This window comes from Xiphias gladius, chromosome 10, assembly GCF_016859285.1.
Source record: "Xiphias gladius isolate SHS-SW01 ecotype Sanya breed wild chromosome 10, ASM1685928v1, whole genome shotgun sequence".
In the NCBI taxonomy this organism is placed as follows: domain Eukaryota; kingdom Metazoa; phylum Chordata; class Actinopteri; order Istiophoriformes; family Xiphiidae; genus Xiphias; species Xiphias gladius.
The window spans coordinates 23969895-23994475 of NC_053409.1; the positions used below are offsets into that span (position 1 = coordinate 23969895).

General features: G+C 42.9%; 2 protein-coding genes across 8 annotated transcripts in view; both read right to left on the reverse strand.

Annotated features, from left to right (window-relative positions):
* Positions 1-1040: 1040 nt before the first annotated feature.
* jade1 (jade family PHD finger 1) lies at positions 1041-20710 on the reverse strand. Of its 7 annotated transcripts, XM_040136640.1 has the most exons (12): positions 16266-16337; positions 14998-15054; positions 14445-14527; positions 12836-12903; positions 11491-11648; positions 10775-10959; positions 9538-9749; positions 8180-8347; positions 7093-7209; positions 4917-5519; positions 3345-3462; positions 1041-3002 (listed from the first exon to the last, which is right to left on the reverse strand). In XM_040136640.1, exons 3-12 carry the CDS (start codon positions 14491-14493, stop codon positions 1936-1938), a joined length of 2745 nt encoding a protein of 914 aa, XP_039992574.1. In that variant the 5' UTR covers positions 14494-14527; positions 14998-15054; positions 16266-16337; the 3' UTR covers positions 1041-1935. The 7 variants fall into 7 exon arrangements, with proteins under 7 accessions (XP_039992574.1, XP_039992576.1, XP_039992569.1 ...); XM_040136642.1 differs by lacking the exons at positions 14998-15054; positions 16266-16337 and adding an exon at positions 20617-20710; XM_040136635.1 differs by lacking the exons at positions 14998-15054; positions 16266-16337 and adding an exon at positions 16679-16976.
* asmt2 (acetylserotonin O-methyltransferase 2) overlaps positions 18107-24581 on the reverse strand; it is an 8197-nt gene continuing 1722 nt past the window's right edge. Inside the window, exons 4-9 of the mRNA XM_040136643.1 lie at positions 23673-23802; positions 23307-23375; positions 23085-23203; positions 22386-22523; positions 21222-21344; positions 18107-20780 (exon numbers count right to left, since the gene is read on the reverse strand). Of these exons, the coding sequence (XP_039992577.1) occupies positions 20569-20780; positions 21222-21344; positions 22386-22523; positions 23085-23203; positions 23307-23375; positions 23673-23802 (791 nt within the window). The 3' untranslated portion in view covers positions 18107-20568. The remainder of the gene's footprint in view (positions 20781-21221; positions 21345-22385; positions 22524-23084; positions 23204-23306; positions 23376-23672; positions 23803-24581) is intronic.

The window sequence follows — 24581 nt, forward strand, 5'->3', positions numbered from 1 at the left end:
GTGATGGACGTTTTTTTTTTTTTGCTATTTTCTAAAATTTTACAGATCAAACGATTATTTCATCGATAATGAAAATATGTCGGTTGCGGTTTTAATTTAATTTTTTGGTTTTGTGTTCCCAGGTTTTGAGACATCACACGTGTCTCTGAGATTTCCGCCCCCACCCCAATAAAATGGAGGTGAATTATTATTAGTCTTTCCAATGGTTTTATTTTGCACCCGTTACAAATATCTGTTTACCTCCATTGTATTAGGGTGGGGGCACAAATCTCAGAGACTGATAGTTTCTCAAAACCTGGGCAACAGAAACCAAAACTGTCTGCATGGTTAGACACCACCAGACTGAGGTAAGTGAGATTCTTTTTTTGTGATTTTGTGTGAACTGATCCTTTAAACTTGAGTCGTCAAGTTCGTCTGATGTTAATTCAGGGTACGAGGTGACATTAAAGACAATATTACAGATTTTAACCAGGTAGAAATGAGCTCCTGTTGATGCTCGGATTCATGGAGATACCACAAAATAGACACACACCAATCGTGGTTGGTTTTATTTTTTTTTCCTTTCAGGGTATCTGCAGGTCTCGAAGTCTTAAAGACACATTAACTTTACTTCTCTCAAAAGAAGCATGAAAAAGTATAAAAACGTCGCTCGACGCCTCTAAACTCAGCCTGACTGTTGTGACAGCGGTTTGTGCTGCAGGAGGCTGTTTAGATCCTTCAGTGGCTAAAACTCGGTCTCATAATGGTCGATTCTGGCAAAAAAAACTGAACGTAACTTAAAAGAAAAAAAGATTCATTTAATAGGTTAATTGATCCATTTATCCAGGTACAGGTTGAAAAAAAGTAATATTAGGAATTAGTTATATACTGCAGGGAACGTTTTGTTTTTTTGCTTGAATTATGACTTTACTAATCACGTCAGCTCAAAAACAATGAATTCAAAACTGTTGTATCGGCACAAGGATTTTGAAAAATTTAGAGCCTCATCATTAGTTAATGCAAGAACAGGAAAAAGCATTCACCAGACACGGATCGCAGACTGAAGTCCTCCAGAGTGTTTATTCCTCTTTAAGACAAAGACAAAACAAGATTCATTTTGCATAACAGTAGTAGTACAGCAGCGGCCGAGGGTACAAAACGCTTTTTTAAGTTTTCAGTGTAAAAATAACTCTACTCATACCTCACACCTGTGCCGTCCTCTCGTAGTGCAAACGCTTCAAATAAAAGTTAGGCACATGATGGATACGATACGATCGCAGTTCAATTACACTTAAGTGCTGATGACAAGTAAAACGTCAGTCTCGATTCCTTTTTTTTTTTTTTTCTCTCTTTTGTGGATTCTCAATTCATAACGCTGAGCTTCAGGACACAGACTGGAGAGACAATGACAGCTGGAGTTTACACATCGATAAAAGGGCAGTTTGACTCCGTTTCTGGATGTTGAAGCTTGATTTTTTTTTTTTTTTAGATTTTTTTAGATTTTTTTTTTAAAAAGACCTCTAGAGTCCTATGTGGCTGACGGGATGAGGATTATCTGTTTCAGCTCTTTCCGACTAAGTGCAACTGACTCATGGCCGAGTTTAATACTATGCCAAAAACAAATTACATTGCAAGCTTATGGTCCCAAGCAACAATCACAACTTCTCCCTAGTTGATGCTTTTGCTTGTAAATATCTGAGCGAGCGTTTAAGTGGCAACTTGACATCTTTCTACTTTGAGGAAAGAAAGAAAAAAAAAAAATTTTTTTTAAAACTAGCTCAAAATAAAGTGAAAAGTAAAATATTTCCCAGTTTTACATATGTTACAAATAAAAAATAAATATCAGCTCTGTTTTTTTCTATCTAGGCATTGAGAAAAATAAAGGTACAAAGAGCGACCGTCGTCCTTTTCCCACTAACACAGTGCAGCTTATTTTTTCAAAGTGTTGCTCCGCCATCAGGAGGCCAGCACGCCTCGGCGGATGATGTCGGACCCGTAGCGGCGGCCGAGCGACGCGTCGCCCCTCAGCTGGTGGGAGTGGCATCGCTTCAGGCAGGGCTCCGGCTCGCCGTCGGCGTCGTTCTCCGTCCCCGTGCGGAGCCGCGTTCTCGGGTACGACGGCTCCGGCGTGTTGGTCAGCGGCCTCAGCAGCGGCTTGCGCTGCTCCGCCTCCTCCTCCTGCTCCTGCTCCTTTATTGTCAGAGGCCTCTCGCTCCTCTTAGGGATCCTGAACTTCCCCCAGCCTTTAAGGTGTCCGCCCACGGGTCCGTTGGGGGCGTGGGAGCCGCTCGCCTGCGCTCTCCTCAGCCAGCCGTTGGCTTTGGCGGCGGCGGCGGCGTCTGACCCCACGCTGGCTTTGTTAAATTTAGTGTTGGCCGTCCCTTCCAGAGACACGGGGCTTCTTTTGGTCATTTCGTCTATGAAGTAGTCGTCGGTGTCAGAGTTTCTGATGTCCACCAGCCTGATGGACACCGTTTTCTCCAGATGTTTTGAGCCAAACTTGTTCTTCACCTGGCTGGAGAAGCTGTCCGTCACCTCGCTCCTCCTCTTCCTCCTCCTCTCCTCCTGCTCGTGGTCGTTGTCCCGTTTCCCCCTGCTCGGCGCCTCGTGCTCGGGCCCCGGGGCCTCCCTCCGAAGACCTTTCCTGCCGTCAGGTTTGTGCAGCTTGACGGCGACCGTTTCCTGAGCGACCTCTGGCTTCTGAAGCTTCGGGAGCTGAATCTCCTGACCCGTCTCGGAGTTTGGGATTTTGGCATCGCCCGCGGCCTCGGCGGGGCCGGGCTCTTTGATTCGGGAGCTTTTACTGTCCTTCGTCTCCAGCGGTTTGCTCAGATTGTCCTTCTTGTGAGCGTGTGGTGAGTCGGACGGGCTTTTCCTGTCGCCGCTTTTCCTCTTTTCCTGCTTTACAGACCCTCGTTTGGTTTTCAGTCCAGAGTGGCTCCAGGAGGAGCGAGACCCGGATCCCTGAGAGGATAACCAGCCCAGAGAGAAGAGCTTCTCCAAATCCTTTGCTGAAGGATCACCTGAAACAGAGTCCGTGTTTTTACTAAATTAGGGCAATATTTCTATATTACACTCTACTGACTTTCAGTGGCATCATATTGTGATGATATGATCCTATGATTTTATCTTTCTACAAATTCCTGTGGGGCTGGAATTAAAATCTAGTTAAAGACGTTTTTCTTTTCCACTCGTATGAAGATTTTATTTCAGATTTTGTGGCCGTCCGCGGAACGCGGGAGGAAACTGGCCTTATTAACATCATTAAAACTTTTGAATCAGAATCCTTTCAGTGTTTGACCAGATGACGCAGGATACTTTGAAGACTAGGGAACAGATTAATTTGAACTGTTAATTTGACTGACCTGTGAGCAGCTCGTGGTCGAGCAGCCTGACTTGGTGCTGGAAGATCTGCTCCTGGACTCTCCACAACGAGCGCTTCATCTTCTCCCTCCGAGTCACCATGTAGGTCAGGTTACGAACCTGAGGAGCGGCGGGTCAGGAGACACCAAAATGAATACGACAAAGAAAGAAAGGGGGAGGAAGAAAAAAATTCCCTACATACCCACCGATACTTCTGATCTGTGATGCAGCTTTCCTGTAATCGAGCCTGCGGCGAGGGGCCTTGTTAAAGCCCTGCCTGCGTGTTACAGCTGCCAACTTAGTCGGCAAGTTCTCATCCTATTCCACCTATCCACGGGAACCGCACCCGTGCGGCGGCCATCAAGACCGAACGGCGAGATTCGGGGTAAGGGACCAGACGCGATAAGCGAGAGGAACGACGATAGAAACGAAACACGAACGCGAACTACACTGACGAAAGAAGTGTCCCGGTCCGAGATTGATCTCAACCCGAGCCTGTGAGACACATGAGGTTGATACTAGATCAGCATCCTCCACCACTGGAACCGCAGCACATACCAGCTGCCTTTGTTCTGTTTGGACTGTTGATTGGACGAGAGACTCCTAAAGACGTGCGACATTTTATCGACTGAACAACTCTGTCGATTCTCTATCAGATTCTGGGGGAGCTCCGCTGGGGAACGTGTACCATCATCATTCAAGCTCTTTTTTTGGGGGGGGGGGGCAAAATGCTGGGATTTTGATGAATAGTTTCTCGTTGGCACATTTAATTACTGGTTATTTGATTTTTTTCTTTTTTCCGTATGTTGTGCTATTTACATTTTTTAAATCCCACCTTTTTACTCCCTTAATACACTGTGTTGTTTCTTCTTACTTGTGCACATAAATAAACTAAATCTAAACTTATCAATCAATCTATTGATCAAAGGAATATTCAAGAGATTAGTCAATGATAGAAACAACTTGACTGCTTAGTCGCAGCCCCATCAAAGATGGTGTAATATTCTTTTCTATGTAACATGCCTTACATGGAATCTGTGTTACAGTGAGGTCCGTAGGTATTTGGGCAGCGACACAGTTTTTGCCTCCGTGGACCATCACAACGGATCTTGCCCTGTGGCGCACGTGGCCAACGAAAACCACATGTTGATGGCTTCGCTTCGAATCCACCGCGGCGGTGTACGGAGGTAAAACTACAAAAAGTGCGTCACTGTCCAAATACGTACGGACCCGTTCCGGTTGTATTATTATTCATACCTAGACACTGTGGCTGCCTGTTTTTCTACCTGCTCACAGAGTTGCACTACTGGACTCAGTCATTATTGCATTTTAAACAGCTCTGTCGTTTGTTTCCTACGTCTTTAGCCTGATTCTTACGCTGCTGTAACAGGTGAATTACTGCTCTGGAGCTCAATAACAATACACTGCACCTTCAGAATTGATTTATTTAAACTATTTCTTTGGCCAACAGGCAGTCATTCCCTCTTCTTGAAGATCTTTCCCTTCCGGCCTCTGCTGCTCCCTGTGCTCCCTGTGCTCCTGTGAGCCTTGATGCAGGCGAAGTGGAAACCTACCCTCTCCAGGTCCTGGCGGAGGTGTGTGAAGAGCTGCAGGCGTCGCAGCAGCACCTCTTGCTCGCGGCGTGCCAGGCTCTCTTCCTCGTCCTTCTTGGGCGTGAGGAGGGGCTGGTTGAAGTTGGCTTTGCGTTTCAGCTTCCAGTACTGGTAGAGGAAGTCCACCACCTCCGGCGGCAGCTTCAGGTGACCGGCCACCTGCTCCACCTCCACAAACTGGTAGAACTCCTCCTCCATCTCCTGCAGCTTCAGCTTGCGAAGGTTGACTCTCTTCTCCTGCTGGCGGCTGCTGAGGCCCTCGGGGTCGCCGGGCGCCCTGTCGATGAGCTGAGGAGCCACATAGGAGGACAGAGAGGAGGAGGCCGCGTCTTCCTCCCCTCTCACCCTGCCTCTCCTCCTGCCCTTCTTGTCTCTGGCGCCCTCCTTCTCCTCCTCGCCTCCCGAGTCTCCGTCTCTGGACTCGGCCCCCTCGAGCCCAGAGTGCTTGGGGCAGTAGGACTTGAACTTGACCTCGTCGTCCTCGGTGAGGATGGTGTTCATTTCGAGGCTGGCGTGGAGGCCGCACGTCACGTGGAAGGCAGTCCGGCAGTTTTTCGCTGAGCACTTCAGCGGCAACAAGAACGACAAGTTAAGACTTTTAAACATTAAAAAGAACAAAACACATTGAACATAAACACTTTAAATGTTTCCTACTAAGACGCGGTATCGTGAGACGTTCATCTGTATCTATAGCCGTATCCCACATCCATACTACACACTGATTATGAGCAGGTTTTGAGTGTGTACTGTGTCCACACTCAGGTGCTACAGTGCAGGAACGTTAGGTAAGAAAATGTCAACTTGAGCTTTGGGCATTTCTTTGACTGTCTCCTGACATTTCATGGACCAAAGGTCCTTCTGATTCATTCAGAAATATCTGTTAGCTGCAGCCAGTGATGGAAGAAATACTCAGATCTTCTACTTAGGTAAAAGTAGTAATGCTACAGTGTAGAAATACTGTTACAAATAAAAGTCCTGCATTCAAAAAGTATCAGCATTAAAATATACTTAAGGTACCAAAAGTAAAAGTACTCAATATCCAGAACGGCCCGTTTCAGACTAATAAACATCAAATAATTGTATTATAATTATTGATGGAATAATGCTGCAGCTTTAATGTTGAAGCAGGTAAAGGTGGAGCTAATTTTAGCAATTTTATGTACTGCTGGGTAATTTAATCTATAATCTATAATAATACATCCTAATATTTATTGATATTTTGTGTTAATAATCAGAATATGCAAAGTAGGAGTGTTGAGTATCGCAAAGTGAAGATTAGTATACAGATTATAATTAGTGGGTAGTATGGAATTAGGACACGGCAAGTGACCTGTGAATGGTTTAAAAATCAGAGCCATTCGGTCGAGTCGTTCTCCGTTCGTTCTCCAGCTGCTGGTAGAATGCTGCATTACAACCGTCGTGAAGGGAGGGTTTATTGCAGGGCGGCTGTGCTAGACTGCATTCGTTTCAGCCGGGTGAACCGAACAGACTGCCAACCGGGCGCATGCCTCATTTATCCGCACTCGTCTCAATTCTACACCAGCAGCCGCTCACAACCCGCTCAGCGTCTCCAAACTCACTCTTTCCTCTACTTCCGGTGTCTGAAACTAATTAGCGGAGGGTGTTTGTGCGAGTTATTCCAGCTGGTAAACATGGCGGCGGCTGAATAAGGAGCCTTGTCCTCCAACGAGAACACATACAAACTAAAACCCTTAAACAGCCAATGATACATCCATATAATCATCATCTGTTTTACCTACATTATATCTGGTAACACACTTGTACTGATGGGTTATATTGACAACCGGTGAGATGTTTGTGGTGTCAGTCTTGTCACTTTAAGGAGGGAAAACCTCTGATACATGGAATTTAATTTAATTTAAAACAGACATTTGCCTTTTTGAGAAAATGTGCTTTCCCAGTTTGCTGCCTCCTCACTCCTCCGCCCTGCTGAGCTGTGAAATCATTACAATTTCCTTTCCCACGTTTGTTTGGCAGTGAAAAGCGGAGGAAAGCGACGCAGCATCGCGCCGCGGCGCCGACAGATACGCACTGGCAGGACAGGTCCCGCTGCGCGTTTCATGTCTCATTAAATGTCTTTGTGTCCGCGGGAGTGAAATGTGAGCGGCGACTCTACCTGTATACACGCTCCGGTCTTCTCTTTGCACAGGCAGCAGATCAGAGCCCATCTGTTGCTGGGAATGTGGGACACGTTGGTGATCGGCTCCATCTTCTCAGGATTCCCGATGCTCACCTGCACAGCACATTTAACGCGTTCAAAAGTCAGCGCGGGGGTTGCTGACTAATTTAGAAAATGCAAATACACCAACACATGCTGAGAAGTGGATGTTTGCATACACAGGGTCTTAAATCTCCCCCATGTGTGCAGTTGATGCTCCAGTGGGAATAAAACCTCTAACCTGCCGTGTTGTTTTTGCTCTTTTCACAACACAAACAGCCGTCGGTGTTTGATCAGTGGTTTGCTGAGGGTCTATGCTCCTTCAAGCTGCTAACACTTTCAGTACGTTTTGCGTGACGTTTCGACAAAGTCAATATTCTGAAACGTCAAAAAAATACAAGCTGGTCTTTTGGAAAGCTACCATTTTAAAAGGTGCAATCATGTAAAATCTACCTTTAATTTCATTTTCTTTTACAGACTTCGGCCGGCGGCAAAGTCTTGCTTTGCTTTGTAAGCTGAATAGATTCTGGTCGATCTAAAGAATCCAAACTCAGACTTGTGGTTAAACCTTATACTTCCGAGGGTAGAAATTATTTGTTTACAAACAGGGGGAGAAACAAGAGCACTTGTATGAAACAGTGATCGGAATGTTAAAGTTGACATTAGTGCCTGATGCAAATTAGTAAAACGTGATTGTTGGCTTTTCATCTGCGGTGATGGATCGACTAGGTCTTAATTAATTTACTGGAATAAAAAAATAACCCTGCCTCGTGCTCCGTTGCAGCGGCTTCATCAGCATTTTTACCGTGTTTTCGCTGAGTTTATCAGAGGCACGGAAAAAAAATCACACTGCTGAAATTTCTGTTTATGCCCATTCAAGAACATTTCTTTTAACATTATTTTCATGTGTTGAGTTGCTGCTTGTGAGATAGAGAAGAGCAAACATAATTTTGTATTTTTTTTTGTATCTAAAAATGCTTTACAAACACACACACACACACACGAACAATGCTGAAGACTGTATACAGATAGAATCTGTCCTCACCTCTGGAATCCACAAGGCACAGCTGACGTGGACCCACTTGGTTCCACTTCGGGTGGGCTTCATGGCTCCACCCTTCTTGGGACACAGCTGGCACTTTGGCAGGATGCCGAGGGCGCAGATCCGGCACAGCCAGCTGCCCTTTGGGACTTTCTGGATGCCGTAACATGCCTGGTCAGGAATGCAAACAGACAGCATCTCATCTTCCAGACTGCAAGCAGATATCAATACAGCAGCGGCAAGTGAAGACAGAGTGTGTGTGTGTGTGTGTGTGTGTGTGTCAGTCAGATGAAACCACAGAAACAGCTGATCTGACATGTAAGAGTCGTTTTCATTTTGCTTTTAACCACAGCGAGACGTTCTTCACGGAGACCACATTTAGTCCTGACGCCACCAAGTTACTATTTTTTGTTAAAAACTGGCTGGTGGCTCCATCGTTTCACATCTTAGCTGCGATTTTCAGCAAAATCTCCGTAACCCTCGTATGTCTGGGTCCTTCACCTGCAATAATCCTGCCAAACAGCGATGTAGCTGGTGATACACTGCCCAAGTTAAACACTTTGGACCATAAACACCACATATTCCATCATCATTTATTAAACGTCACACTGTGACTTATTATATTACGATGTTACTGGGCAGGTAAGGAGGCATAAAGCTGACATTACCTCTAAAGGAACATTTTGTCATAATTCATGTCTGTTTATTATTACACACCATGAACCATGGAACCTCTGGTTATGCTGGACTTGACTCATTTTATTCATTTTTGCCTCCTACTTAATGTTCGTGCTTCCTTCTGAATTAAAGCCAGCGTCCTTGATTGTGTGTGTTGCTGTTTTACGCAGTGGTTGCAATAAAAAGCTTTGCCTCATGCTGCATTTTACTCTCTTCTCAGTGAGTTTACTTGAGGTAGTGAGAGCGAGACTTTATTCTCACAACGGGAAACTGAGAGGACGCTGAAATTTCGATGCAAAGTCCCATCGTTTAGTTTGCATTGACGATATGTAGCCGATACTCTTACACATAAAGTCATGGAAACGAGACAGACAGTGGGAGACGCTTAAACTCGTGCAGCGACAACGCTGGAAACGAAATGTACCAGGGTCAACTGATCGATACATGAAAAAGGGGAAGAAAGAATATTGAATAAACGTCATCCGGACCAAAACAAAAGCATAATAGAAGATACCAGTAATCTCTGTATCTAGAGATTTAACTCTGTATATCACACAGTAAAAATTCAAAAAAGTATTTCGTCTAAATTTTAATGTTTTAAAAGTTAAGAGTTCTTTTCAATTAATTTTTTTTTCCTTCTCATACCAAGTGAGTTAAAGTGAGTCTGTGTGTCGACCTCTGACCTGGTGCACGCAGATGTTGCACTTGTCGCAGAACACCATCTCGTTGTTGTCCTCCCCGTCGGGGGACTGGCAGACGTCACACACCACGTCCTCGTCGTACTCGATGCCCAAGCCCTCCTCCGTCTCCATGGCGTGCGTCATGTTTTCGTGGCAGCGGCGCTCAAACTCCTCCATCACCCGCTCCATGGTGATCTCGTCCAGCGGCGGCATGGCTGCAAACAGACGGAGGCAACGTGGCACAATTTGTCACCAAGTCCCCAAGACGCCCCTTCCTGCTGTCATGAAAACCTCCTCTAGTAAGGTCCAGCTTTCAAAATTTTTCAATCTTATTTATACGTAAGTATCAAATGCTTCTCTGTGAGTCGAGAAAATTACAAAATCGTTATGTGAGACATTTAAATCTTGTTGAATTAACTCGAAACGCTCATTTCTCTGTTCCTTAGCAGCTGACAATTTGGAGATAAAACTCTTTTTACCCAACAGAGTCAAGCAATCAATCGGAGAAATTACAACAGGAGTCTCTAGTGGAAACAAAACCCAAAACCTCAGAAGCAAACAAATCCATCTTCTCAGCTCGGGGAGAAGATGGAGAGAATCTGAGAGGGTGTTAAGGGCGGGAAAGACGAAACAGGATAAGACGCAGGAATCGCAAACAAGCGGTGCAGGCTCTCAGCCCCGATGGCTCTTCTGAAAAAAGACTTTTCCTGACTGTACACCTGCAGTCTGGGTCTGTTTTTACAACAGTATGATTTTTTTTAAAAAGAACAAAAAAAAAAAGATACCAAAACCCAATTTCCTTTCTGCAACGTTTCAAGCTTCACGTTGTACAGAATCATTTTCAAATTCAACGGCCCACTGACATCCAGTAAAACATTAAACTAAACCAGCAAACCCACATCACAGGTAGCATATTTCTATGGGTTGTGATTTTCTTCTCATTTTTTTTTTTTTTTTTGCTCAATAAGCAAGGTACCAACTACCGCTGAATCAAACTACAATGAAAAGAGCTACATAGGGAGTCTGCAAGTGTGAGGCTCAAAAGAGAATCCAGCAACTGTATATTAATTTATATATATAATATTTATTCAAAGGGCAAAAAGTTTTTCATCCACAGCGATTGGGGATTCAAAGTTTACTTTGTAATTTTACTAACAGTTCCGATCTTCTAAATGAAATCAGATCTAAGAATGAGATCCTAAAAACTAACTCCCAGACTTTCATCACTTTTGTGACTCACCCATCTCAGCAAACTCCTCGTTGATGATCTGCAGCCAGGTCACGTCTTCCTCGTTCAGGTCGTAGCGGCACATCCCCTCCGCCAGCGTCCGGATGTCAACGTAGCCCAGCGCCTCGGTGCCCGACGTCCGGATCAGCTTCTTTGGCCTGACAAACATGACCTCCTTCCCTTTCTCTGCCAACACCCTGCACCACAAAGCCGGAGACGTTTAAATTGACTGTCCTGCATATGAACGACGGCAGCATGTACAATCTGTCTACTTATTCTGAGCACAGGTATGGAAAACTTTACGCCTGTTTAACATCTTGGTAGTGGTTTGGCTGACACACACTGGAATAAGCTGATATCGTCCGACCCCTCGGTCTAGCTCTAGTACTTTACGTGTTTCAGGGTCCTTTTGGTAGATGAAACACTGGGGGCCCTTAAGCGACACTTGGAGCGCAACTTTTTCAGTCTCTGTCCGAATGACTCTGGCATACACAGGTTTTGCTCTTTAACTTTTCTCCAACTCTGTCCCTGGTGGATACCACGCTATCTGACTCAAATCAAATTCGAGGCACAGCACTGACTGTATAAGAGGAGCTGTTAAATTCGTTGCCTGCTCTACACAAAGCACTGACATCTTAACTTTACGAGCCCCTCCTCCAGCGGCGGAAACCCTGGCGGGATCACACCTGCGACTTTCGGCTCTTACGGCAGACCCTGTGTTGTCCTACCTGGCGCGGGGCTCCGGGATGGACTGCGGGCTGACGGGGACCTGGACCCCCTTCTCCCACTCCTGCCTCCACGGGTCTGCGAGGACGTAGTAGTCCTCGGGGTTTAGCTGGTACGAGTCGTGCACCTTCATGGCTGTGATCAGGTCCGTCCTGAATACCTGCGGCACATGACAACAACAGTCGGCAAACAAGTCAAAGATTTCACTGCATTTACGACCATACGTCACAGCGGGTGACGGTGACTGATTACTACAGTGTTGCTCTGACTGTAGAGAGGAATACTTTTCAGATCTGCTTTTTGCTGATGGGCAGTTTACAGCCGTCAGAGGAAAGGAGGCGCCGCCTGCAAAGCCACAAAGCCTGTCTCGAATCTTCAGTCAAAATATTAACAAGTGCAAAAGGAAGCCAGAGAAAACACCACAATGAAAGGATTTGGATGTGGTGACGCCTCCCTATACCTCTGCAGTAATCACACGTCCTCATTCTGGCCTCTGCAACACTAGTAAATCGCAGTCAATTACTTCATCTGGAATAAAGTTGAAAACAGCCCCAAAGTTGCAGGAAATGCGGACTTAAGCGTGCTGAATTTAAATTTTTGCAAAGCTATACAGAGAATATCTGACAATAATTCTCTTTACAATCTAGATTATAGAGCTGCGAAGGATCAGAAACTTTTAATAATCAATTAATCGATCAATCAATTAAAGAATAAAATAATTGTTAGATAAATTGATAATGAAAAAAATTCATTAGTTGCAGCCCGGCTAAATGATTTCATATTTTTTAAAGACATATTCCTTTTTTCCATAGAGATACTGTATATCAGTGTTTACAATGTCTAAAAACTACCAGGCTGTGTGCAGCCAGCCGAACAGGAACCAGCCAATCAGGATCCTGCTCAGGCCAGCGTCACTGTTTTGCTTTAATTTGACTGGCCAGTGGTCAAAGGGAGTGTACAGTGGCCTGCAGGGACCAAGTCCACAGACTGTGCAGTAGATAACGACGGAAACGTTGCCATTCTCAAGGACTCGCTATCTCATGTGGCAAAATGCATAAATGACTCCACCGAATAAAGACTCATTGTACAGATATTTTGATAAGTGTTGATGTCTGACCTCAACATGTTCCTTAAATTATTAAATATATTTATCAAATTCTCTTTTTCGTGAAGTGTTTTCTTTTTTTTTTTTTTTTTTAAACATAACATATAAAACTATAATTAAATCATAACAAGAATAAACAAGGAGACCAGAAGACTGTTCAAGACCCAGGAACTATACATGTATTTATCAGAATCTAATCATCCTTCAACATCGTGATGGTGAGTTTGAGTGTACAGACGTACCTCGGACGGTTTCTGTCCAGTGCCCCTCCTCGGCTGTGATGAATGCTGGGACCAGCAGGTAGAGTTACCTGGAGGAGAAACACCCCGGAGTGTTAACAAAGGTCTCAGCATTTCTTCTTCCTTGTCTGTTTCTGCTGCTGCTCTAATGAACAACCTCCCATCCTCAAAAACCCTATGGATTTCCCCCATCGGGGGAAACTTATACATGCGTGGCTCATTTGGATAGTCAAAATGGTGCAACTGACTTTTTCTGTTTTCAATTTCATTTCAATACTAGTTACTAATTTGACTTTGTTCTAATTATAAAATTACTGACAGTACAGTGAACTGCCATTTGAGATCACTTGCATGACACCAGGATAAAACTAAGCAAAGCCTTGATTTGCACTAAATGTTGGAGCTCGAAAGCCTGAAGAACTGTGACTTCAAATCTTACACGTGGAGGCAATAAAGACACTGTATTTTATGCCTTGATGTGTTTTACATGTTAAAGAATCAATCTGTGTATGTGTGTCCAAGTAAGCAGCGCAGATTTTTAACAGTTTCCTTAACCTGTCTTGTCAGAGATATATTTGAAAAACTCATTTCAAATAGCTCGACAAAAAATTCTTAACTTCAAGTCCAATTTCTAGCTTTTTCAAGGGCTCTCAAGACACCTTTTTCAGCCTTCATCGGCAGATAGAGTTAGCTCAGTCTTCCAACGGGAGTAACTCTTTTGTCATAGAATACAGCACTGAACCGTTCACCTCACAAAACCCTGAATGGAGACCAGGCGAAAAACTATTTCCAGTAAGAGTTTGGAGTTTTGTTTTTGCACCAGACGGCACATCGGATATGTGGGGTGATAAGAAAATCCAAACAATCATAGGGAAGCATCGACTCGCTCGCGTGGTTTTCTGTGATTGACAACTTACCCCAACATTTCGTTAAATGTGTTAAAGACTTCACCCGTCTGGGATTTTATGGATGATGAAACAGATGCCACAAGCTGTTTCTGAAACCGTTCACCGAGTTCAGATTTCAGCCTGTCTGCCTGTCCTGCCAGAATGTCTTTAAAGGTCCTAATGCGCCTCCTGTCCCTACTCTGTCCCCTGTTTCTCAGACTGTAGTCCGTCTTTTGCTTTTCCTTATTCTTTGCCCATCTGCCGCCCTTCTTTCTTTTTCCCTCTCTTTGTTTACTTCCTGAACCTGAAGTATAGATTTACTGATACCGACAGTAGCAAGATTGAAGATACATTTTCAGGACAAAACAACTACTCTGACAAAGAAACCGTCATTCCAAAAGGAAATGGCTGTTTAGTAATGGCTGGAAAACGGCCCAAGTGCTGGGCTGACACAAAGATGTAACTTTTACAGATGGAAACAACCAAAAAGTAAAGATATTGAATCGTTACCTGTAAGTAAGAATTTACTTCAAGCCAAAATTAGATTTTGTGGTATTTAAAGAGTAATTTAAAAGTGGGCATTTCCTCTGATCTGCCGACTTTACATTACTGCTTCGCACTTTCACTTGTGAATTTGGGGAAGGTGGCGGAGTTGTACCATCCCTCATTCAGGACTATATTTGGGCCTGGTACGAATGAGTCAGCAGAGACAATAGTTTGCTTACTTCCATTGTCGGAGTCATCACTGCTGCTGGGGTGCCTGCTTCTCTTCATCGTCGTCTGTCGCCGGAGCTCCGGTGTAGGGACACTACACCAACAAGACAGGAGGTCAAGATAAAGAAAAACTTGAGCACTTGAGAGTGAGATAAGGGTTCAGCCTCAAAAACGGACGCAGCTAATGTTAGTGCAGACAAGTAATCAGAAACTATTTTAATAATCAATTAATCGTTTAAGATCGTTAAAAAAAAAAAAAGTTCTGCTTTTCCTTATCTTACGTTATATTCATTAAATATTTTTTTGGGTTTGGGGCTGTTGGTCAGGATAAAATAAGACATTCGATGACAATGGGGTCCAGGAAATTGCGATGGACATTTTTCGCTGTTATTACGTGATTCTAATCTTCCATAGATGGAATGATTAATCAGTATCAGGCTACAACTAACGATTATTTTCATTATCAGTTAATCTGCCGATTATTTTTTCAATTAACTGATTAATCATTTTGTCTATAAAACAGAAAATAGTAAAAAAAAAAAAAAAAACACTTGGCGCTCTTACAATTTCCCATAGTCCAAGGTGACATGTTCAAATGTCTTGTTTTGACTGCCCAACAGTCTAAAATCCAAAGACATTCAGTTTATTGTCATGTGTGACAAAGAAAAGCATCAAATCCTGACATCTGAGAAGCTGGAAACAGCAAATATTTTACATTTTTGGTAAAAAACAAAAAACAATTATGTAATCAACAAAAACAGTTGCCAATTAATTTTCTGTAGATTGACGTTGTCAATTAAACAACTAATTGCTGGGGCTCTCGAATAATCTTTAGATAAATCGATAATGAAATTAATAATAAGTTGCAGCCCTGTATGTTACGAACACAAGTTGAATCCAGGTTATCCCTGGCATACTTGTTGGGCAAGTACAGCGAGGCAGGACTACACAGCTTGTCACTGTTCCACCTGTTTCCTTGCTGATCTGACAGCACACCGGCCCCGCTGGGATGTGAACACACACACACACACACACACACACACACACAGTCACTGTTCCAGCGATGACAACAAATTACCACATGCAACACAGACAGGAAACAACGCCTTGCAGCGCTATGAGCTCCGCTTGCGGCGTGCAAAAACACACACACACACACACACACACACACCAGCAAGGACTCTAAACTCCAAACAGGTGGAAATATCTCAGGGTCTAGGGCTACCAGCGTGCACGGGGTGGGTGGGGGGGGTATGCTAACCCTGACTTAGCTGGTCAGGCTAACAGCAGGCTAGCCACGATTTGTGTGACACCCCTTCTTCCAGCCAACGGGCAGCAGAAAGCTAACTAACCACCGGCTAGACTTAGCTAACAGCTGACTAAATCAAATCCGTCTTTTAGTTGGTGTTACCCCGGCGTCACACACACACACACACACCTAGGCGAGATTGTGTGTTCTACGGTATGATCATAATTTGCGTCAACGCAGCAACGCGACGAAGCGTCGCATTTTTCAAACAGGCTGCAGACTCTCGCTGGCTAACGTTAGCCAAATTGCTAATCTTCCACTACGGTTATGCAACATGCGGGCCCACCCACACCCGGCGCCTCAAGTGTAAATGTTGTTTATTTTTTTTCAAAATGCTCCGCTAGGTCCGTTAGATTAAAATGGCTATTCTACAACCCCCCCCTCCCCAAGGAGACTGGTTAATATCAGAAGGCTTCTGTTCTACAGGTGCAGGAACAGTCTGTACTTTACACTTAGCTGACGTTTGGCGATTAGAAATATCGGTTAGCCCGGTAGCCGGAGGCTAAAGCTACACGCAAGTTACCGTAGTTGTATTTAGCATTAGCCAATGCTGCTAACGTAACGTTGGCTCATACGGTGCCTCTCATTAATTCCCCCGGTCACAACCACCTATCTGCCAAAGGTTAGGGGTCAATTATTGATTCAATCAAACCACCTGAAATCAACGTGAGCACGCGAATGAAAGGTGCTGATGAACACGGTGGTGTTGTTTTGCTAACCAGCAGGACTCAGGGTGGCAGGTTTTACCAGCGATCCACTGGCTGAGGTTAATCTTTGGCGCCATTTTAAATGACGATGTCGCGTTTTCCTAGCGGGCTGCTAGTGCGACCATACTACAGACATAAACTCGCTCAAATAGCCCGTTAAGAACAGTCTGGCAGATATGCACATGAATTAAAACCGTGTAGAGTTGAAAATAAATCGGACAGTACATACAGAGCACGTCAGGCCGATGCAAGCCGGTGTTTGAGTTTGATGTGAAGCGCAGTTTTTTGCCGTGAGTTCCGCTTGACCCGCATTCCACATACACAAACACGGAGCGGCGGCGGCGGCCGGGGAGGAGGTTACCCAAGCGCGGGGTGCAGCTCCGCGAGTGGGCCGCTGGAGGGCGGCAGAAACCCCGGATCCCTTCCCCGGTGCCGGTGATCCAACAGATCCGAGGGGCTAATGCAGGAAAAAATGCATCATCATTGTGTCTCCAGAGTGGCAATAAAAAACCCACGTTGCCCGGTTTGCCACCTCATGTGTCAACAACATAATAACGTGAACGTAATTCTTCCCTGAGTGCGCATGACGCGGCTGCCCCGTTGACTGACAGTCACTCCTTTTTTGGCAAGTGCGGCTTTAGCTGTTAAAGGGGCAGGCCACCAAAAAAAACCCCACTTAAACTGGGATTTAGGAGAAAGGGAATACAATTTAGAAGAATAGGAGAAATAGAAAGAAAGAAAGAAAGAATAGAATAACTTTCCTTCTCCAATAAAAGTTTCCTACACGCAGAAAAAAAAATCTGCACCCGCATCTGCTCCTCTGTTTCAGGAACCTCAACTTTACTTATGATATTAATGTTTTCCAAATTGTTTAATTTTTCCACACAGTCCAAAGAGGGAAATCTTCAGGATCATTGCATGTGTTATTTTCAGTCCAGCCCCCCTGCTCAATCGGTCAGTCATCTAATTTTCATCTTTCCAAGCATCTCACGAGAAGAGGTCAGATTGCAGCTATTTCTTTTTCCCCCGTTTGGCTGAAATTACACCATTAAATCCCCACAGATCGCATAATTAAAAAATGGATTTCCTGTAATAATTATTCCACTATTGATTTCAGTTTCAAAATCATTCATGAGATGAAATGCTACTATAAGGGCTTTAATCATTTAAAGGAAAGTTCCGAAATCTTCCAGTTTTCTTTTTTTTTCCCCCCAAGAATCTGTAAAATAAGAAAATTCAACCCAAGAAAATGATGTATTTATTTTATATTTTAAACTCCAATTCAAAATGAATTTTTGTTTTTCCAAATGATCAAAACTCCTCTTCAAACAAATCTGCTATAATGGAAATTTACTTTGGAAACTAATACTTTGTGTACACTTCACTTGGATGTATTTACTTTTTCATTGTTATCATTAAACATATTTACTCAGGTTAAGATCAGACTTATATGAAGAGGGTTATGATTGTAATTCTTTTTATATAGTTATAAATGAAAATACGAAAAAAAAAAAATTGCACAATTAGCTGGAAATGGTCGTTATGTCAAAGAGCGCGATCGGTGCAGAAAAATCCTTTAAATTACGTAACATAATAAACTGCAACAACAAAAGACATGCATTGACAAACTCCAGCGCACCGGGGTTGTTTACACATGCATAGCTTTTAATAGGAGCAAAATAAGAAGAAAGGAACCAGTCAAAGAGAATAAACATCGTGTGTGTCTCTGTGACATGATCTGAAGGATGCATGCTGCCAACATGTTCGGTGGCATGAGCAGAAGACAGAAAACAAGCTTGTGGCACCGTGTATTGATACAGCAGGAACAGTGTTTGTGTGTTTCTCCCGCACATCTCGGTATTTTGAATTCACACTTCATCAGTAACACATGCAAATCACAAAAACAACAAGTTCTCGCTGCTCCTCTCACTCTGTCTCACACTATGTAATCAATTTAGCAGCTGTTTGGAGCTGAGATGATATAACTGATTTATTGTGTAAACTCTTCATGTTCATTTTTAACACTGTAACAGTTTGTCTACTCACACTTGCTGCTGCTGCTGCTGCTGCTAAACTTAATCTCCAATTAATACAACATCCTCATTGTCCTCAGCAATGATAAAACAAAATACACAAAACGGCACAGTGAACACCGACATGACTAAGACCCAGATTTAAACAGTAGTAAATGGATTTCTCCTCCAATCAGCCCTCAGACTGGGACTGGGAGAGAAGACACGAAGAAATGAGAACTTTTTATCACCAGCAAATGAACGACAGGGGTTAACTGAGGTTTGTCATCAAGGGTTGAGTTCTGCAGAGTCTGATCTATGAGGGGAACCGGAACTCATCACAGTAAACGTGTGTGTGTGCGGTGGGGGTTGGGGGTGGTGGGGGACACAACATCACAACACAGAGCAAAGATCTTCACTTTTTCCAGCTCAAAAAAAAAAAAATCCCTATTTTTCACTAATATTCCCTTCTTGTCTCCACTTAACGGTTTCTTCCAGTTACTGCCTGTGAAACATGACAGCAGAATGAAAATAAATAAACATACGCAGATTCCAAAACCGGCAGCACCGTTCATAAAAAACATCTGCTATGAACGAATGATTTTATCGCCGTAGTGCTCTCCTACTGATGTTTTTAAGTCATATCACTCTGTACATTAGATGGAAATGTTGCAGTTAAATTATATGTTGATGGGGTTCTTTGTATATTTGCTTTTAAAAAATATAGAAAATTCTCGCCATTTATTTTTAATATTAAAAAACAAGTGAAAATCAGATGAAAAGTCAATAATAACCAATCCAGGATTATAAATATAAAATTTCTTTTAAAAAATATTGTGCACCACTATCTTTACGTGATATTGAACCACTATTTTGACTGAACATTCATAAAAAGCTATCCCAAATCTGTCAATAATTGCTTTTTATAATTTTTACATTACACCTCCATGATACTTCAGAAACATTGGAACTATAATCTCATATGATACCCAGGATTATTTCGTGTTTGATTCAGGCATGTGTGATAGGTGGCTGCGCCTGGCTGATTGTAAAGAAGATTTGACTGCAAGTACTGAGCAGATTTTGGTATTTCTGTGATTTAAAAAACAGTCAAAAGGCAAAAATGTTGAACGACATCTTTTGCTTCAAACTGTTGTTAAAAATATCTGGCAAGCCTGAGAGAAGCATCGCCTGTTTTCTTGCACGATGATCCTTAAAAAAAAAATCAATATCAGCTTCACAAGCTGTAATCAGTGCAATTATACAAAAATATCTAATAACTGGACCTGGTGTATATTGGCTGTCTGTGGGGAACTCGTAAAGGAACAGAAAGACATTTGCTTTCTTACTAAGACCTAAATGAGAGGCTTCATACCACTCCCGATCCTGTCTGTTTAATATGAGGCCAGTAACCTGTTAGCTTAGCATAAATATTAGAAAAGAGGAAAACAGGACCTCCATAAAACCACAACTCGATGGTTTTACACTTCATGGTATAGGTTAAACGAACGATTTACAACACATTAATTAGTGAGATTTAGCGGTGCTGGTAGAAGGATTCGCTGCCATTGGATAAAGGGAGGCTAGCTAATGCTAAGATACGCTAAGTGTTTGCTGACAATAGCGACATATTAACCATGCAGGCAAGAGAATGGTATCAATTTTCTCATTTAGAACTCGGAAAGACGACAAATATGCGTATTTTTACTTTAATCTCAGTTGATTTTGACTGAATCTGATGCTGCACTTTGATCCGAGTCATCACAAAGATGCAGAAATATGTTCACAGTATTACTTGAGGAGGCAAGTGTGGATTTAAAAATATTATCCAGCAGCAACCTCAATCCATAGAATGTCTGTATTAGTATAATCCTTGAAAAACAAGTGGAACACAGTATCGGAAAAAGTCACTGGGGTTGACCACAACATGTAACAGAGATCAATGTGCACAACAGTTTTGTTTTTTTCCCCGGAGCTTAAAGTTTCATGTTCTTTCCCTAACCTTTTCAAGGCCTTGAAATGTTCAAGTTAAATCTCCGTTCAAGTGCTTTACTTTCCTAGACCCTTAAGCCATTCCTCCCTCGACTGTCCCGGCGCCAGTCTGAGCTCATCTGACGGCCAGGATGGCATCATAGGACTTGCCAGTCCGACACACCTGAACGTTTTGAAAGCCGGTCTTCTTGAGCATGTGGGTGTAGCCCGACGGCGGACGCTCCCGGCCCTCCGCCTGCAACAGCATGTTGAGGGAGAAGATCTGAGCCATGATGGGCCCTCGTCTGTTCTCAAACAGCGTGGCCTCCACCAGCAGGATGCCACCGCCTGCCAGGAGGACAGACACGAGCAAAGACAGTGAGTACTAAAAAAGCATGGAACATTTGTTTTCATGTTACCCTTTCTTTAGACCAGTGAACGTTTGAAAAACAAAGCTTGATGGACAAGTCCATAATCCTCCATAGTCTCCTCTACTCAGCAGGACCAGAATATCCTAACATGTACCTGCAGATTATATGCTTTTAATGCGTGTGGGCAGCAGTCAGATTAAATCCTGTTAACAAGAGATGAATGTAATGACTGAGCGTTAATGCAGTGTGGATAAAAACAATACCAGGATCCAGTTTTAATACAAGTCGGGTAAAAAAAAGGGGGCCACAGATTTACCAGTTAAATACGCACACACAAAAACACACGTTAACACGAGAAGTTTACGTTCAGTGTTTGATGCCAAAAAAGAAAAACACCACAGGGTACCTTTAAACTCACCTGGTTTGCAGGTGTCGTAGACCTTCTTCAGCAGAGTCAGGCACTTCTCTTCGGGCCAGTCATGAATGATTCTGGCCAGAACGTACAAGTCAGCAGCAGGGATTTCACCACTGAAGAAGTCACCTGCTCACATAACAGAAGGCATGTGAGAAGCAGAGCTTTTCAACCGCAAAGCCGGTTTCCAGTTCTTTAGGTGCACCTGCAGTCCTGCAATAAATCCTCCCTTCGTGGAGGTTATAATGTTTAGTTTATGTTGAAGCTGTGTTAGAGTGGTGTTGATTCCATGATCATTTTGTTTGGCTGAAGTCTGTTAGTTACTGTCATAAAGTTGAGTCAACACTGCCATAAAACAGAGATTCAAAGTTTATTATTGACATTGGAATCAGCGGTCGACAAGACAATCTCGCCACAGGGTGCATTTATTAGCTGCTCTGGAGCTTTCGTTCATATCATATGATCTTCATCTGCAGACGGAGTTTACCAACATGGACTAGAAGTCTTTAAATGATGCTGAACATCATGTGATTGGACCGAAAGCTCCAAAACAGCTACTAAATGGACCTTGTGGCTGAGACTGTTTTCTCAACACTTTAAAGAGTTTCAACAAAAACGGAACACTAAAACCTTCACGAAGGAAGGATTTATATCAAGACGGCATTAGTTTTATCTGGTGTACCTAATAAATTGACAAGTGAGTGTATACACAAGTTACAAATATACATACAGTAAGTATATGAGCAGATACAACACCCATCCTACCTATGTATCTGATTTTTCAACAGAGTTGCAAGATACAGTGTCGCAAAATAATTCAATGTAAATCTTACCTAATGTGATGACACATTAGGTCCTTTATGTAATGCAGTGTAATTTAGATCATTTTAATGATCTAAATCAATGTAAAAAGATAAAATAATATGATAGTTATTACTTTCAGTTATGCCTTCTGCACCACTTTTAACACACAATTCATTTTGCTTGGCATTACTCTGTTGGATTTTCTCTCAACTATAGCACTGTTCATGATCATACGTGTTATTTTCAATAAACGGATTTATATTTCCAGCAATGTACAACAGGGCCTGTTAATTTCCTACCAAAGTATCACTTTAAATGTTTTGCAATCAACTCTTGTTACGGTGAATGAGGTTGAATGAGACTCACCAGTCTGAAATACAACGCCATCGTTCTCCTGACAGAAATGTTTCTGAGCCATTTCTATGACCTGCGGGAGGTCGAACACTGTGACGGATGATGAGGGATATGCCTTCGCAATCTCTCGACCCAGGGCACCAGTGCAACCTGGGAAGTATTCGCACAGAAAAATGTCAGTACATGAACAACAGATATTCGCTTTGTTTAGCGTGAAATCAAAATGCCGATTTTTCTCAGTTATTGTGTCTGTAAAAATCACAAAATCACAACAGAAAAAAAAAAAACAGCACAGGACCAAGGATGGTTCCCTGGGGAACACCAGAAGTTAGAAGTATGTTAACAGAAACTACAGTCAGTGCACTTGGACTATATATTACCTATATTCCTTTGAATAGTATTATTTTAAAAAGTTTCACTTACAGCTACACTAAAAACATTTTCACATGAACTATGGATCAAATGACCATGTGTCAGGTGAAAGGTGTCGCTCGTAGTAACAGTCAAAGTTCTAACAACTCCTGATGTTGTAAATCTGTATTCAATAACCTGCCTGATTGATTTCCTAACACATTGAAGACACAGACCCCCTTGTGTAGATCTAAACACTGTGTTGCTGCAACATAATTAATAAGAGAGGAAATCCCACTACAATACAGTGCAGCCCAGATTCCACTGAGTGTCACTGTCAGCAACTTTACGGCCTCTCACCTCCAAGATCTACAATCGTCTGAAAGCAGGAGAGGTTGAACGCGGTCACGATGTCGTGTCCGTCGAGAACCCACGAGGAGTTCATCAGACCCATGAATTTCAGCGTCTCCTCTTCTGACCTGGGTGGTATGTTTTAGGATCAAACACAGAATCTTAAAACTCAACTAGAAAGTGATGAAATTATAGAACAAAGCATTTGCAGCACCCGAACTCAGCACCAACCTGTAAATAGCTTGGAAAATATCCTCTGATGGAAGGCCAAAGGTCTTTTCATTCTGATTCTTCCCCTCCCTGCGTGGCGGAAAATGACTGTTTGAACTCATGAAGATGATCATCCAAACACAGGATTTGTTCTTAATTTTACTATGATGAGTTGGTTTTAGTTCTGGAAACATTTCTCAGAGGCAGAGCAGCTCTAGAGGCAATTATCTAGCTTAGATAAATTTGTGTGCTTCAGTCTAAAAATTAGTTAGCCATAAATACCTTAGTTCTTCACTACGGTTTCACTAAGCTTTGTTAAATGCAAAATGTCCGCACTCTAGTCTGCTCTCTGAGTGATGTCACCTCTTTCCATCTGAACCCACAGACCTGACGGCATCCACCATGTTATTCCACAGTGGGTAGATGGTCTGGGAGTTGTAGACGATCATGTCGTGAAGAGACTTGGCGCTGCCTTTGGCCAGGTAGAGGTTCGCCACATCAGTGCTGCTGTAAAAGGCTGTTTCAACAAAACACATTCGCACTGAATGACTTAAATCAAATCGAAAGCTCCAGAAAAGACACTAAATGGACACTGAGGCGAGATTATTTTGTTAACTGCTGTTTCCGAGGTCAAGAATGAACTGAGACTGAGTTTAAGCCAACGTGGACCAGATGTCCTTAAGGTTGCTCCGAAAAAATCGAAGTTAAACTCTTACGTTTCCATGATAACTGGGCAAACCAGTTTTCTGATGAAGATCATTGTGATATGATCGACAGCTTTACAAAAGCTACTAAATGGACCTTGATGTGACAACCGTTTTACCTACTGAGGGAAAATTAGATTAGCTGATAGCTTGTTTTTCAGTGATTTCGGTGAAAGCATCAAATAAAAGTGATATACAATAAAAAAAATACAGTCACTCCGTTCACTGGCGTGTTGTTGTTTTTTGCATCTGACTTCTGTCTTTGTGTCAGAGGTATTTTGTCAAAACAACATCATCCTGACAATTTCTGAAAGAAATTGAGGATGTGATTGAGCCCATTAATTATAAATTCATATGTACTGTACATCACTTCCGACTGTTTCAAAACAATACAAATTGATTTACAGCCTCCTAGGCAGCTTTTGGTTTCCATTCTTTTTAATATTACTGTGCATGCACGGTAGAGCCCAAAGCGATGCTGGATTTTCACAAGACCACTTGTGAAAGTAGGACATCTAGAACACAGGGTATACACATGACGTGTATTTAACAGGCTCAAACATGCGGAACCGTCAGGGCGCTCTTTTAAGTC